Source organism: Erpetoichthys calabaricus, chromosome 2 (genome assembly GCF_900747795.2).
Source record: "Erpetoichthys calabaricus chromosome 2, fErpCal1.3, whole genome shotgun sequence".
NCBI classification, from domain to species: Eukaryota; Metazoa; Chordata; class Cladistia; order Polypteriformes; family Polypteridae; genus Erpetoichthys; species Erpetoichthys calabaricus.
In genome coordinates, this window is record NC_041395.2 from 310390260 (window position 1) to 310406612 (window position 16353).

At 42.4% G+C, this 16353-nt stretch overlaps 2 protein-coding genes across 2 annotated transcripts in view; both read left to right on the forward strand.

The window, feature by feature from the left end:
• Positions 1 to 16353, forward strand: part of LOC114647247 (cytosolic purine 5'-nucleotidase) — a 1192165-nt gene that overhangs the window by 696038 nt on the left and 479774 nt on the right. The gene's annotated exons all lie outside the window — the stretch shown is intronic.
• LOC114647249 (steroid 17-alpha-hydroxylase/17,20 lyase) overlaps positions 1 to 16353 on the forward strand; it is a 32364-nt gene that overhangs the window by 7319 nt on the left and 8692 nt on the right. Inside the window, exons 2-5 of the mRNA XM_028795892.2 lie at positions 4607 to 4745; positions 10735 to 10964; positions 12173 to 12259; positions 14416 to 14625. Coding sequence (XP_028651725.1) covers positions 4607 to 4745; positions 10735 to 10964; positions 12173 to 12259; positions 14416 to 14625 — 666 coding nt within the window. The remainder of the gene's footprint in view (positions 1 to 4606; positions 4746 to 10734; positions 10965 to 12172; positions 12260 to 14415; positions 14626 to 16353) is intronic.

Sequence of the window (16353 nt, forward strand, 5' to 3'; positions counted from 1 at the left end):
CAGATATTTCAGGGAAAGGTCATGAGGGATGCACAACTTTAGATTATCCAACATACCCCATGTCCGGGTCACAGGCAGATAGACGTTTGCCTGGCAGCACTGGGCACAAGGCAGGAACAAACCACGTGAGGCACCTGTGACCCTCGGCGGGATTAGCAGGTTAGGAAATGAATGGATGGATGGACGGATGGAAAAAAATACTGAATGTATATGATGAGGTCAGGTTAGAAGAAAATAAGAACAGCTTATCAGCAACCGGCATATTTTGGCGAATCACAGGAAAAAAAGGATGCTTTATCTTATGTTACAAAGCAGAAAAGTGAGACAGACATAACAAGTGGGAGGACTGCACTCTGGCAGACAGTCCTACACGTTTTAAACCTTGTGGTGAATCCAGCAAAAGCTGATGGACAACACAGGTGTCTGCTGCACAGAGGCCTTCATGAGAGTTCACTCCCAAAGTGTTCAAAATGATAAAGGGACGTGCTCAAAAGTCAGGGTTTAGCTGCGACTCTGTCCTTGGCTTTGGTTTGCTCAGCTATCTTTTATGAATTTTACTTTATTTGTTCATGTTTTCCATTGTGTTCGTTATCTTGTATCTTGTTTATTAATTGTGCTGTCCCTTTTTCCTTTGAACCCATGCAGGATGGGGTTACCCAGATCATTTGAGACATTCACTTTTAAAAGCTTTCCTGACACCATTAAAGCTCTAGTTACTAATAGTGGTCTTGGGATATTTACCCTTGTTGTAAAAGCTCATTTTTAAGCTTAAAGTTCTTTTTTTTATTTCGGGGTTTAATCCCATATACAGTATCTAAAATATTCTTTTTGGGCTTCATGGTTTAAACACAGTACTTGTAAAGCCGGTTCACCATCATTGCTGACCTTCTGCCTGAACTTTGGACTTAATCAGAATGGAACGGTTGGAGTATGTTGAGGTGATTTGTTGTTTTCAGTGCCCTTTGGTTATCTTTTTGTTTAATAAATGGGCACTTGTGAGTAGACTCTAAAACAGAATGATAACTAGACAAGTTCAGATCTGCAACTAAAGGTTGTTTACTGGAGGAACAAATAAGGAATACGAGGAAGGGTATGATTTGAAGGAGTTAACGGCAAAAAGTGAACACAATGAAAATAGCAAACACGGTGCCACCTGGGCCTAACTTTCCTCTGCTGTGCCCTTTCTAGCACTAACAACACCTTCCACTTTCGCCCTCCTCCACCTCCTATTAATGTTCTGGCCATCTCTTCTTCCTCCTCCACCCTTACAGGTGAGGCCATATCCTCACTCCGCTCACAACACCAGACTCCCTGTGATCTCCTAAAGCCTGTACCAAGAGGAGTATGTCTGGTGTCAAACCGAAATCTCCAAGAAGTACTTGAGATCATCCAGAGGCCCAGGAAAGTGGAGAGGTGGCGTAATTGGATTCATTTTAAGTAAATTACTAGGGGGCTTTGCCCGCTGCTCGCTTTGCTCACCAACACCCCCAGCCTGTGCTACACGCTGGCCTCTTTGTGGTTCTGCCGCTCGCGTATGGGGATGTGGATGTACAATTTAAACAGATTATTATTTTCATGGGAATTGTTACATATGCATCAACGCAAACGTGACTGAATTTTGTTTCTTTCTCTCTATTAAATAAAACAACTTTTTTGAATGTTGGGCTCAACAAATTGAGATTTATCAATTGTATTTGCAAAAGCTATTCTAATAGGAAACTGTTAACGTTTTAATAGGAATGGCATATCAAGATCTCCTTTGGTGATATATATTGATGTGCCACATAGAATTGTGGCTTAAAGTGAAGCATGTTTTATAAATTTTAAAAAGACTTTGTCTGTTCTAGCAACTTATAATCGAGCTCTAGTGTGCCCAGCATCCATATGCAATAGAAAAGGGCTTAAAACTTTGTATCGTGAAGATACAACTTGGACATCAAAAGTCTTTAAGCTGAAATGCTTGTGGGGTTCAGTTCAACAGCCCATCCACCAGGGGGCATAAATAGTAAATGAATTCGTGATACGTGAGAAGGGGCGGCACGGTGGCGCAGTGGGTAGCTCTGCTGCCTCGCAGTTGGGAGACCTGGGGACCTGGGTTTGCTTCCTGGGTCCTCCCTGCATGGAGGTTGCATGTTCTCCCCGCATCCATGTGGCTTTCCACAGGGCACTCCGGTTTCCTCCCACAGTCCAAAGACATGCAGGTTAGGTGGATTGGCGATTCTAAATTGGCCCTAGTGTGTGCTTGGTGTGTGGGTGTGTTTGTGTTTGTCCTGCGGTGGGTTGGCACCCTGCCCAGGATTGGTTCCTGACTTGTGCCCTGTGTTGGCTGGGATTGGCTCCAGCAGACCCCAGTGACCCTGTGTTCGGATTCAGCGGGTTGGACAATGGATGGATGATACGTGAGAAGGTTGACACAACTGAACAGCTGTTAAAATGACCTACTTGAATGAAAAAATGTAAAACAATCATTTCCCATTTAATTCATATGAAGGAGGTAGGTAGCCTGTTTCCTAAACAAACTAAGGATCAGTATAATAAATTTAGGTAAAGAAAATAAAAATCTATAAACAAACCATCATACCATTTGTCTAAACCCGTTATTCCAGGGCAGGGTCACAGGGGGCTGGAGCCAATCCCAGCAAGAATAGAGCGCAAGGCAGGACAATCCGCTGGACAGGGCCACCAGTCCATCACAGGCACACACACACCAGACACCCACTAGGGCCGGCCAATAACAAGTATTCTCATTGGATGTTAGACTGACTCTTCCTCCATGTAATGCTGTGCATATCCTTACACTTTATAGATCTTCAGACCTGCTTGCTATTTACTTTATATACAGTGAGGCTGTGCCTGTGAACACACATGGTGGCACCTCCATGAGCACCTGTGGTTACAGCAATGAGCTATCTGATGAAGTCATTACCACACAATTCCGCATGCACAGAGGGGTCATGAAAAGCCAAAAAAAAATGCATAAATATTCTGAAAAACAACAAAAACAGCACACAAACACACTCAGGTGCCAAACATTAACATATAAGACCTGTGCTGACCAACTTTGTGGTGTCCTCTGTCACCTGTCCAGGCTGTCACTAAGGCTCCAGGACGTGCTGCTGTTGTTCAAGACATCCTGTACTGTATAGCTACAGTTCCAAACAAGCCAGTGGTCCTTACATCTCACATCATGAAGACCACTGAGTGGCTGGTCCAGCACTATATGTACCATTCCTCTTATGAAAGAACACTTGGGCACACTGCAGTTTGCCTACCAGACAAAAATTGGAATTAAGGATGCAATTGTTGGTCTTGCTGCACAAAGCTTATTCTCACCTGGATAAACATGGCAGCACTGTGAGGATTCTGTTTTTCAATTTCTCCAGTGTCTTCAGTGCCATCCAGCCTTCCCAGTTAAGGGGAGAACTCAGAGATCTGCAGGTGGATGAGCCTATGGTGTCCTGGATAATGGACTATCTGTCAGGCCAACCTCAGTTTGTGAGGCTCAATGACTGTGATTCTGATACGGATGTGAGCAACACTGGAACAGCCCAAGGAACAGTCCTGTCTCCTTCACTCTGTACATCTCAGACTACAACTATAACATCCGGTCATGTCATCTGCAGAAATTCTCAGGTGATTCTGCACTTATTGGGGCGTATTGATAAAGGGGATGAGACAGAGGAGAGGAGTCAAGTGGAGAACTTTGTTTCTTGGTGCAAAGAGAATTGTCTGCATCTTAACAGCAGCAAAACGAAGGAACTGCTTATGGACTTTCTCAGCACCAAAGAGCCTCAATATCTGATCACTATTCAGGGACTGGATGTATATAGAAGTGGTGCACTGCTACAAGTACTTGGGGGTCCACATCAATGACAGACAGGACTGGTCTCATAACACAGAGAAACTATATAAGAAAAGTCAGAGCAGGCTCTTTTTCCTCAGGAGACCAAACTCGTTTAATGTGGGTAGTGACATCCTTCACATCTTCTACAACTCTGTGATGGCCACTGCATCTCTCTATACTGTGGTGTGCTGGGCTGGTAACATCACTTCAAGAGAGGCCAACCAAAACAAAGGAGCAGGGTCAGTTATGGGACACACTAGTAGAGGAGCAGAGCTAATGGAGGAGGAGAGAATCCTAACAAAACGGAGTACCATTATGAACAGAACTGCACATCCTCTCCATGGCAAACTAACATTGAGGATATTTAGCAAACAAATCAGCAGAAGTCCATAAAGAAACACCTTTATAGTAATACACCTTTATAATGCCTCACTGCTCTGTTTATCTTTAGAAACGTCTGTTGTTTTTTGCTCTTTTCTTGTAATTCTTGCATGTGTTTGAGGGGTTTGTTGCAGTTTTCTTATAATATTTCTTGAACTTCTGTTAAAAGCTAAATATCCCCTGGGCAAATAAAGTACTATCTGTATAATATGAGGCATCACTAATTAACAAATCCATTTTCTCAATGTGGTTTTTCCGATGAGAATTAAGAAAATAGATGAACCCCTGTTAGTTCAGGACAATATTACTTTTAAGAAAAATAAATAAATGAAGACACAGTCTGGTTCTATATCTAATTCTTTTTTCATTTTTGATCTGCAGGTCACAACTGATATTTTAACTCGAGAAGGCAAAGGCATTGCCTTTTCAGACTACGGCCCTGCCTGGAGGTTTCACAGAAAGCTCGTTCACAATTCACTCAACATGTTTGGTGAAGGCTCAGCCTCTCTTGAGAGAATCAGTAAGTTGTCTATTGGTATTTTATATCTGCAGAGGGTTCACCAAATCGTGGCTGAAACAAAGGTGTGAAAATGAGACAGAGAGGAAACATGGGTGAAGTGTTTAAAAATATGAAGGAAATTATTGTAGCTAATACTTTGAAAGATTTCACACAATCATTAGAAAGTTTTTATTCACACAGACAACTATAGACACATGGAATAAATTACAGAGTAGTGTTGTAATCACCCCTCCTTGAACCGCCACCTTATTTTGGTGGATGGGTTTGCGTGTCCCAATGATCCTAGGAGCTCTGCTGTCCAGGGCTTTATGCCCCTGGTAGGGTCACCCAAGGCAAACTGGTCCTAGGTGAGGGATGAGACAAGGCGCGGTTAAACAAACCTTCTATGATGAATGAAAAATTTGGACGGCATTTTCCCTCGCTCGGACGCAGGTCACCGGGCCCCCCTCTGGAGCCAGGCCTGGAGGTGGGGCTCAATGGCGAGCGCCTGGTGGCCGGGCTTACACCCATGGGGCTTGGCCGGGCACAGCCCGAAGAGGCAACATGGGTCCCCCTTCCTATGGGCTCACCACCTATGGGAGGGGCCAAGGAGGTCGGGTGCAGTGTGAGTTGGGTGGTGGCCGAAGGCGGGGACCTTGGCAGTCCGATCCTTGGCTACAGAAGCTGGCTCTTGGGACGTGGAATGTCACCTCTCTGAAGGGGAAGGAGCCTGAGCTTGTGCGTGAGGTTGAGAGGTTCCGGCTAGATATAGTCGGGCTCACCTCGACGCACAGCTTGGACTCTGGAACCAATCTCCTTGAGAGGGGCTGGACACTCTACCACTCTGGAGTTGCCCCCGGTGAGAGGCGCCGAGCGGGTGTGGGTATACTTATTGCCCCCCGACTTGGAGCCTGTACATTGGGGTTTACCCCGGTGGGTGAGAGGGTAGCCTCCCTCCGCCTTTGGGTGGGGGGACGGGTCCTAACTGTTGTTTGTGCGTATGCACCGAACAGCAGTTTGGAGTACCCACCCTTTTTGGAGTCCCTGGAGGGGGTGCTAGAGGGCATACCTTCTGGGGACTCCCTCGTTCTGCTGGGAGACTTCAATGCTCACTTGGGCAATGACAGTGAGACCTGGAAGGGCGTGATTGGGAGGAATGGCCCCCCCCGATCTGAACCCGAGCGGTGTTTTGTTATTGGACTTCTGTGCTCATCACGGTTTGTCCATAATGAACACCATGTTCAAGCATAGGGGTGTTCATACTGTATGTGCACTTGGCACCAGGACACCCTAGGCCTCAGTTCAATGATCGACTTTGTGGTCGTGTCGTCGGACTTGCGGCCACATGTCTTGGACACTCGGGTGAAGAGAGGGGCAGAGCTGTCAACTGATCACCACCTGGTGGTGAGTTGGCTTCGATGGTGGGGGAGGATGCCGGTCAGGCCTGGTAGGCCCAAACGTGTTGTGAGGGTCTGCTGGGAACATCTGGCAGAGTCCCCTGTCAGAAGCAGCTTCAACTCCCACCTCCGGCAGAACTTCAACCACATCCCGAGGGAGGTGGGGGACATTGAGTCCGAATGGACCATGTTCCGTGCCTCTATTGTTGAGTCGGCTGACCAGAGCTGTGGCCGTAAGGTGGTCGGTGCCTGTCGTGGCGGCAATCCCCGAACCTGTTGGTGGACACCGGCGGTGAGGGATGCCGTCAAGCTGACGAAGGAGTCCTCCAGGACCTTTTTGTGTTCTTGATGGGCTGAAGCAACTTGAGAGAATTAGCGGAGATGCAGGAATTCAGCCAAGAAATGACTGGCATTAGTGATGCAACTTCTATTGATTATTTCTTTTGAGATCTGTTGACAGTTTGTCTAGTTTTCATTTAATTTAAATTTGCAAACCTTAATGAAAAGGTAACACTTTAGGCATTGCAAAAATGCATCTACTGTATTTTTCATATACTTTTATGTAACAAGATTTTTAACAAAGGCAACTTTTGGTCTGTTTAACATAAGGCATCAATAAAGTGTTTATTCATCTCTACAATGTGGCCTACTAAAATAAGTTCATTCTGGAGTGGTCAGAGGTGACGTAAGTGAAACACACTTCTCTTTATATTGCATATTTCAGTATAAGACCTGCAAATCCTTCATATTCACAAGTCATTTTACCAAAGTAACAAAAACCATAACGCACAGAGATGAAGAACCACTTTATTGACGCTTTGTGAGTGTTGTTAAGGCCAAAGGATGGCTATGTTAAGGTCTTTGTAAGGGCAGTTATTGTAGTGCTTAACCTAAAGTGTTACCAAACAAACCGAGCTTCCACATGGACTTTTGAATATACAGTAAGTCCATTAATATGAAAAAGAAGGCAATCCCTGCAGCAGGCTTCACCAGCAGCTGTTTGTTCTCCCACCACGCAATGTGCTTTTCCACTCTCTATGGAAGAAATAAGCAGCTGGAGGTGCCCCAGCTTGTTTCAACTTGTTTTTAATTTCCTTTACTTAAGCTCCTGTTTAACTTGCTTTGAGATTATTGTTGGACAAGCTAAGGAGCCAGATATCAATCCACAGGACTGAGGTTTTGGTGGGCAATGCTGGCTGCTCAGGTTGTCAGTGAACCTTCTGCTCTTTGTGGCTCCATATGCAGCACTCAATGCTAACCTGAACCATCAGCGACATGAAAGCCACTATAGTACATAAAAGCAAATGACATTTGGGCATTGTGAATCCTTCATAGTTCTTGGTATGTTCCAGCTAAATCCCTGATAAAATGATCAATAAACATACTGTAAGGTTAGTTCAACGTTGTTTGCGTAAGTGAGTCTTACGCTTATGCCACTTGCCACTGAGACGGCCTAAACAGTCCCCGCTCTGAATTGGATTAAGCAGTTTCAGAAAGAGATGTGTGGATGGATGGTTGAGTTTGGAAATGACCCCTTGCTAATTTGCGTATATTTTATAAGCATTTCAATATAAGTACCTTTCTCTTTGAAGAGATGCACTGAAGCCATCATTGCAACCGGATTGGCTTAACAAACTCTTTTGTGTCACGCAAAAGCACCAGCACGGTGGTGCAGTGGTAGCGCTGATGCCTCGCAGTAAGGAGACCTGGGTTCGCTTCCCGGGTTCTACCCGTGTCTGCATGGGTTTCCTCCCACAGTCCAAAGACATGCAGGTTAGGTACATTGGCGATCCTAAATTGTCCCAAGTGTGTGCTTGGTGCGTGTGTGTGCACCCTGCGGTGGGCTGGCGCCCTGCCCGGGGTTTGTTTCCTGCCTTGCACCCTGTGCTGGCTGGGATTGGCTCCAGCAGACCCCCTGTGACCCTGTGTTAGGATATAGCGGGTTGGATAATGACTGACTGACTGACTGATTTGCCTGGGAGTACGATTGTTATTTAAGGCACCTTCTTCTGGGCCTTTTGCACTTTTTGGGGATTCTTGTGCTTCAGAGCATTTTTGACAATAAATTTTTATTTTATAAGATTCTTTATCTGCCCTTTAGGTTTTACAAGCCAAAGGCTGACAGATACTTCCATCTGTGATGCTTTTTGTTACAGTTTTCTTGACATAATGCTGCCTTAAAATAAAAAAATGACATTAAAAAAGAATCTGAAAACCAGCTGGGAAGGGATCCAGGCTGAAACACTGCACATACTGTAGGGACTGTTTAACTTTATCTGAGCTGCACTTTATTATTAATTATTATTATTACTGAAGCTCAGAACTGCCACTTTACTGCTGCATTTCTACACTGCTGCTAGTGATTGCAACACCTCATTTAACAATACTTTATTCTACTGTCCTATTCTACAGGTGCTGGTCATAAAATTAGAATATCATGACAAAGTTGATTTATTTCAGTAATTCCATTCAAAAAGTGAAACTTGTATATTAGATTCATTCATTACACACAGACTGATGTATTTCAAATGTTTATTTCTTTTAATGTTGATGATTATAACTGACGGGCGGCACGGTGGCGCAGTGGGTAGCGCTGCTGCCTCGCAGTTGGGAGATCTGGGGACCTGGGTTCGATTCCCAGGTCCTCCCTGCGTGGAGTTTGCATGTTCTCCCCGTGTGTGCGTGGGTTTCCTCCAGGTACTCTGGTTTCCTCCCACAGTCCAAAGACTTGCAGGTTAGGTGGATTGGCGATTCTAAATTGGCCCTGGTGTGTGGGTGTGTTTGTGTGTGTCCTGCGGTGGGTTGGCACCCTGCCCAGGATTGTTTCCTGCCTTGTGCCCTGTGTTGGCTGGGATTGGCTCCAGCAGACCCCCGTGACTCTGTGTTCGGATTCAGCGGGTTGGAAAATGGATGGATGGATGGATGGATTATAACTGACAACTAATGAAAGTCCCAAATTCAGTATCTCGGAAAATTAGAATATTGTGAAAAGGTTCAATATTGAAGACACCTGGTGCCACACTCTAATCAGCTAATTAACTCAAAACACCTGCAAAAGCCTTTAAATGGTCTCTCAGTCTAGTTCTGTAGGCTACACAATCATGGGGAAGACTGCTGACTTGACAGTTGTCCAAAAGACGACCATTGACACCTTGCACAAGGAGGGCAAGACACAAAAGGTCATTGCTAAAGAGGCTGGCTGTTCACAGAGCTCTGTGTCCAAGCACATTAATAGAGAGGCGAAGGGAAGGACAAGATGTGGTAGAAAAAAGTGTACAAGCAATAGGGATAACCGCACCTTGGAGAGGATTGTGAAACAAAACCCATTCAAAAATGTGGGGGAGATTCACAAAGAGTGGACTGCAGCTGGAGTCAGTGCTTCAAGAACCACCACGCACAGACGTATGCAAGACATGGGTTTCAGCTGTCGCATTCCTTGTGTCAAGTCACTCTTGAACAAGAGACAGCGTCAGAAGCGTCTCGCCTTTGGACTGCTGCTGAGTGGTCCAAAGTTATGTTCTCTGATGAAAGTAAATTTTGCATTTCCTTTGGAAATCAAGGTCCCAGAGTCTGGAGGAAGAGAGGAGAAGCACAGAATCCACGTTGCACGAGGTCCAGTGTAAAGTTTCCACAGTCAGTGATGGTTTGGGTGCCATGTCATCTGCTGGTGTTGGTCCATTGTGTTTTCTGAAGTCCAAGGTCAATGCAGCTATCTACCAGGAAGTTTTAGAGCACTTCATGCTTCCTGCTGCTGACGAACTTTATGGAGATGCAGATTTCATTTTCCAACAGGACCTGGCACCTGCACACAGTGCCAAAGCTACCAGTACCTGGTTTAAGGACCATGGTATCCCTGTTCTTGATTGGCCAGCAAACTCGCCTGACCTTAACCCCATAGAAAATCTATGGGGTATTGTGAAGAGGAAGATGCAATACGCCAGACCCAACAATTCAGAAGAGCTGAAGGCCACTATCAGAGCAACATGGGCTCTCATGACACCTGAGCAGTGCCACAGACTGATTGACTCCATGCCACGCCACATTGCTGCAGTAATCCAGGCCAAAGGACCCCAACTAAATATTGAGTGCTGTACACGCTCATACTTTTCATGTTCATACCTTTCAGTTGGCCAACATTTCCAAAAATCCTTTTTTTGCATTGGTCTTAATTGATATTCTGATTTTCCGAGATACTGAATTTGGGACTTTCATTAGTTGTCAGTTATAATCATCAACATTAAAAGAAATAAACATTTGAAATACATCAGTCTGTGTGTAATGAATGAATCTAATATATACAAGTTTCACTTTTTGAATGGAATTACTGAAATAAATCAACCTTGTCATGATATTCTAATTTTATGACCAGCACCTGTACTTCATTTTTATTACTCCAGGCTGTATGTTGTTAGCTTTTACACAGAATTTCGTACTCTGCAGTTTTGTATTTATTGTTCTGTATTGTTGTATTACTGTGCAGTTGTACCATTAATTGTTAACATACCAATAATAATTTCACTATAATTGTACACTGTCCTCTCTCAATTATTACTTTTTGTCATGACCTTTCCAGTGATTTAGAGGCTATTATTTTCCCTCTTTCTCTAACTCAGTCTCCAGGGAAGCTAACGCCATGTGTGAGACTCTGACAGAGTACCAGCATATCTCCATCGACATGGCCCCAGAGCTGACTCGAGCCATCACTAACGTCGTGTGCACTCTTTGCTTCAACTCTTCATATAAACGTGGGGACCCAGAGTTTGAATCCATGCTCAAGTACAGCCAAGGCATTGTGGACACTGTTGCTAAAGACAGCCTGGTGGACATCTTCCCATGGTTGCAGGTAATGATTCATTAATAAAAGATACTTTGTTTAGAAAAACACTAATTAGAAATTTTATTAATTCATATTTGTTATTTCTGTGACATCATTGCTGGATTCAATTAAGGATCTGTTGGACCACAGCATAGACAAAGACCACTTGCTCTTTTAGTTTGTGCTAAAATCCTTGAATTATCTTCTGGAAAAGACAATCTGAACAGCCAGAGAACACTGGCTGTGACATGTGTGCGCAATTGAGAAACTGCAATGAGAGTCAGTGTCTAAAAACTTAGAGAAAGCTGCTGCCAAGAACAGAAGATGTAAACTGTAGGACCAAGGAATAACAGGAGTCATTAACTAAAAGAGAAGTCTCCAGAATTAAGATGCTAAAACCCTAAACCACGACAGGAATTATATGAAATGGCATCTCCAGGATTATTGTGGCAGAATGAGAAACATCAGGACACAGCAACACGAATCAGGCAAAAGATCAAAAATATATTGAGCAAAGAGCAAACAAAAATTCAAACTCAAGGATACTGTAGATCATAAAGTTGAGATGAACCTAGCACTAGACGCTGAAATGAAAAAGTACTGCTAGAGATTCAAGTTTTATCCTATTGAATGATACTTTCTACTTATTTATACCAGAGCATCCGGTGACATTATTGATGAGATGAATCATGGCCGTATGAGTCGTCAGTTACAGTGCACAAATTATAAACAAAATAGAATTAACAAAAATATTGTATTTTGTACCATAACACAGAAACAGAATCCTATGAGTCATAAAATAGAATATATGAAATCTTAAGAGCACAAAGACTGAAATTGTTTGAGGGATGAATTCATAACCTCAGATAATGTGCTGAATGCTACATGGGGATTTAAAGTGAAGCATCTATGACATTGTGCCTGGTGCCACCGAGCAGGCGTCCTAACAACACAGTCATCAAATGCCTAAAGTACAAAATGATACAGTGAGCTACTTGAAACTAAATGATAAAACAGGCTCAACACAGATGTGTAAAGAACAGCAGGACATGACAAACTAGGCAAAAGCACAAAGCCTAACTTCATCCAGAAGGGGCCTGCTCTGAGCTTTTCATTTACAATTGTATTTCTTTAAAAAGAAGACAAAACTGGACTCACCTGCGAGTTATGTGCACTTCATGCCATAGTCAGGATGTTCCTAACTGGTGTACTTTATTCCATTTTTTTTCCCAAAGCTCTTCCCTAATAAAGATCTACAGATTCTGAAGAAGAGTGTAGCGGAGAGAGATAAGCTTCTGAATAAGAAATACAATGAACGTAAAGTAAGTAGCTAAAAATTCTTCTGGAGAATTTGTGGAATTGTAATAGTTAACTATTGGGGAAGAAATGCAATACCCTGTGATTTCTTCACAATCAGCTTTGGTTTTTCAAAACTTTCCAATAATACTCACTATAAAACGGAGAAGACAGAATGCAGTTTTTCAAAGCAGCATACAGCATTTGCTTTAAGTCCTCTTGTCTAGAAGAGTCCTTAGGCCAGGGGTAGGCAACGTCGGTCCTGGTGAGCCGCAGTGGCCACAGGTTTTCATTCCAACCCAATTGCTTAATTAGAAACCAATCATTGCCAATCTCAGACCTTATTTAATTTTATGGCTTGTTAGTCTGTGCAATGTAAGGCTGTTATATCGTAGATTTTTTTCCTTTCCAAGGATATCATCCAAATGATATGAAGCCTAAAACAGATCATTTTCAGTCTGTCACATTTTTCAATTAAGTGTTTTATTAAATCAAACCGTGCATGATGAACACACACAGATGTAATTGGAAAAAAGCTAGCTGGAGAACTGCTGGCTGCTTTGTCTTTTACATCTTATTGCTAATAAGGAGCAATTAAAACACTGAATGCAGCAGTTTAAGATTGAAATAAGCAATTAAGGTTGGAGAACCTTAACAAGCGAGACCACTAAAATGAAGCATTAAAATGTCACTTAAGCAATATGTGCTTCATCAGCAATAATTGAGTTCTCGTTAAGGAACTGGGTTGGAACAAAAACCTGCACATACTGTGGCACTCCAGGACCGACGTTGCCTACCCCTGCCTTAGGCTGATCATGGTTTGGTGTAGTAGGTAGGATATGATATTTATAGGGAAGTAGTCAGTCCCTCAAGAAACATCCTCACTTTCAGACATCACTTAGGCAGGTAGTGAAAAAGTTCACGTTGGCCTGCCATCACAAACATTTACATTGCACTGATGCAGGCATAAGTGAATAATCTGTTATATTTCAGCTAGGGTGTCGTCTAGGGCTGCTACAAATGATTATTTTTAAACGATTAATCTATCGACTATTTTATCGAATAATGTAACCACTAATTATGTCCAAATAATTCAAAACAGACATATGAGTGTGGTCTCTATTTGAATATTTATTATGAATTTATTGAATAATTTGATATGTCCTGCGGTGGGTTGGCAACCTGCCCGGGATTGGTTCCTGCCTTGTGCCCTGTGTTGGCTGGGATTGGCTCCAGCAGACCCCCCGTGATCCTGTGTTTGGATTCAGCGGATTGGAAAATGGACGGATGGATTTGATATGTAGAATTTTAGAATACCAGGATATGAAAAAAAAAAAATACGACTTAAATAACTTCAACAAGACGACACATAAGAAAACAATACCAAGAAAATTAAATTAAAAAAAGCCTACAGAGACAGCATGCGCTGATACAGCACATCGCCACACCTAAAAGATATATATTTGATGATCAATGGACAAAACAGTCAAAGTTGAAACAAGACTAAATACTGTAATTGGGCTTTTGTTTTTGTGTTACACCTCAGTACAGTGCCGGATTAACCAGTAGGCACATGTAGCATATGCTATGGGCCCCGCAATTTCGGGGGCCCCCAAATGGTGGACCCAATATTTAATGAAAAAGTGTAGCATTGAAAAACTGGTCTTTAAAAATATTATCTTTACATTTTTAAACTGTAAATTTCTTACACAACAAAACTTTAGGGGCCCAACACATAAAATTCACATAAATATTATAAGATTCTTATTATAATCGAGAGTAAAATAATTATTTTCTAATTTTGGTTCTGTACATTACCACAATGAATTTTAAATGAAACAACTCCGATGCAGTTGACGTGCAGACTTTCAGCTTTAATTCAGTGGGGTGAACAAAACGATTGCATAAAAATGTGAGGCAACTAAAACATTTTTTGAACACAATCCTTTCATTTCAGGGGCTCAAAGGTAATTGGACAGTTGACTCAAAGGCTATTTCATGGGCAGGTGTGGGCAAGTCCGTTGTTATGTCATTATCAATTAAGCAGATAAAAGGCCTGGAGTTGATTTGAGGTGTGGTGCTTGCATGTGGAAGATTTTGCTGTGAACAGACAGCTGTAAAAGCTTCTGGAGATGTTATTCGATTCCTAAAGTCTTGCTGAGTTTTGTTATGTCTACTTTAGACAGACTTTAATGCTGATGAAGAAAAAGACTTGATGGATTCATTTTTGCGAGCCAAGCGCAATTTAGAAAACGATGACATGCGTGTAAAGGAGGTGGGCCTTACAGATGACCACGTGCTTATGACCTTGGCAGACATCTTTGGGGCCGGAGTGGAGACCACCTCTACAGTCATGAAGTGGATGATTGCATATCTTATTCACTATCCAGAGGTAAGCATGCAAAGAAGTGAGAGATCACATATCTATGCAGATATTTTTTTCCAGAGCAAGTAGAACTGCATAAAAAAATTACCTTTGGTTGGTGGACAATTGTTTAGATTAATCTTGAAGTTACAGAATGGCTGGATTGTGATCTTTGTGGGTGTCCGTCAAACATGATAATGCCTGCACACTAACTGGAGTGTTGGCAGTGGAGCTCCTCATCATAATGCCATGCTCTGCAATATACAAATCCAAAGCTCACCCAAACAGGCTTATTGGTGTAGGCCAGGGAACAAGGCCGTTCTTTACTGGTTTAAGTCTTTGCTTTTTAAACACAGTGGTTCTATTCCAACTGAGTATAATGAGCAATCGGGAGTGACCACTAATATTAAATCCTAAAGCTTTCCCTATAACTAAATATTTCCAGAGGGTCAGGATGTACAGTATTATTGGTGCCAGTCTGATAAGTAAGAGTGGACCAGTTTCAGGGTGTATGGGTTCAAAATTCTCTAAAACACAGGAAGCAGAGGGTTAGGTGTAAGGAACCTTACCAGAATGAGCGGATGTTAAATACAGAGTCCCTTAGGGGTCAGTGCTGGGGCCGCACTGGAAATAGGAATGATCTGGATAGGAATATAAATAACAAACTGGTCAAATTTGCAGAAAATACCTGACTTGGAGAAATGGCAGATGATCCAAAAATCAGCAGAATTATTACATTACGGGGGAAAAAGTTGAGGCTGATGAAATTTATGGTTTATAAATGTAAAGAATGGCACATAGGAAGTATACACGTTAGGTCTGAAATTTCCATACTTTTAATTTACAATCATGTGTGGTAGATGGGAGAGTGGTCCTAAAGGTAACAACAAATGAGGGGCTTTCTATTGGCTTTGGGGGGATTTCAGAGTGCTTTTTGTAAACAATGACGTTATCCTGGACTATCTGATTTATCTTACTATGTGCACATTCTCAGTTTGTTCACTAACAGTTTTTGGCCAATACTAAAACGGTAAACATTATTATTTACTAATGTCTACACGTGGCATGACATATCAAAATAATTAAGATATTTTAATTTGCACAAGCTCTTTAAAGCTGCTTTTACGGCATTTAAATCAGGTTTGTCAGAAAAGTAATTTGTCAGGTTTTTGGCTTTGGTGCTGTAAGATTGCATCAACGTATGATAGAGTTCTTTTCTGCTTAGTAACTCTTAATAAATAGTAAAAGCAAATCCGAAAGCTAAACTATTTCACAGCATTCGCTCCAGTATCCTTCAAATGAACATCACTTTGTTTAAAAAAAAAAAACAAAGAAACTAATGAATGATAAGAATTGTGTTTTCTGATTATTTTCAGTAATTGCGTATGACGTTCGTGTAGACCCGCTAGTCGCACATCTCTAGAGTTTGCATTTCTGTTAACGCATCGAATGTCCTAAGATTGGAAAGATCTGCCCTCTGGTTCAAAGCTTTAAGGAATGTTTGGTAAATGTGGAAATTTTGCACCACCAACTAAATACATGTTATTATAGAATGATGTGGAGTCAGACGTGTGTAATATTGGCGCCCTATCCAAGGTTTAATTCTTGTTTTGCATGACCTTAAACTGGATATGCAGGCCCGAAAATGCTGGAGGGAAACTGCAGACATGTTCATAACAAACCGGGGATAAATGCCAAGCTTCCCTTATTTTATCACGCCGGTGTACGGTGCTGTATTAAAATCACTCGGCTTAC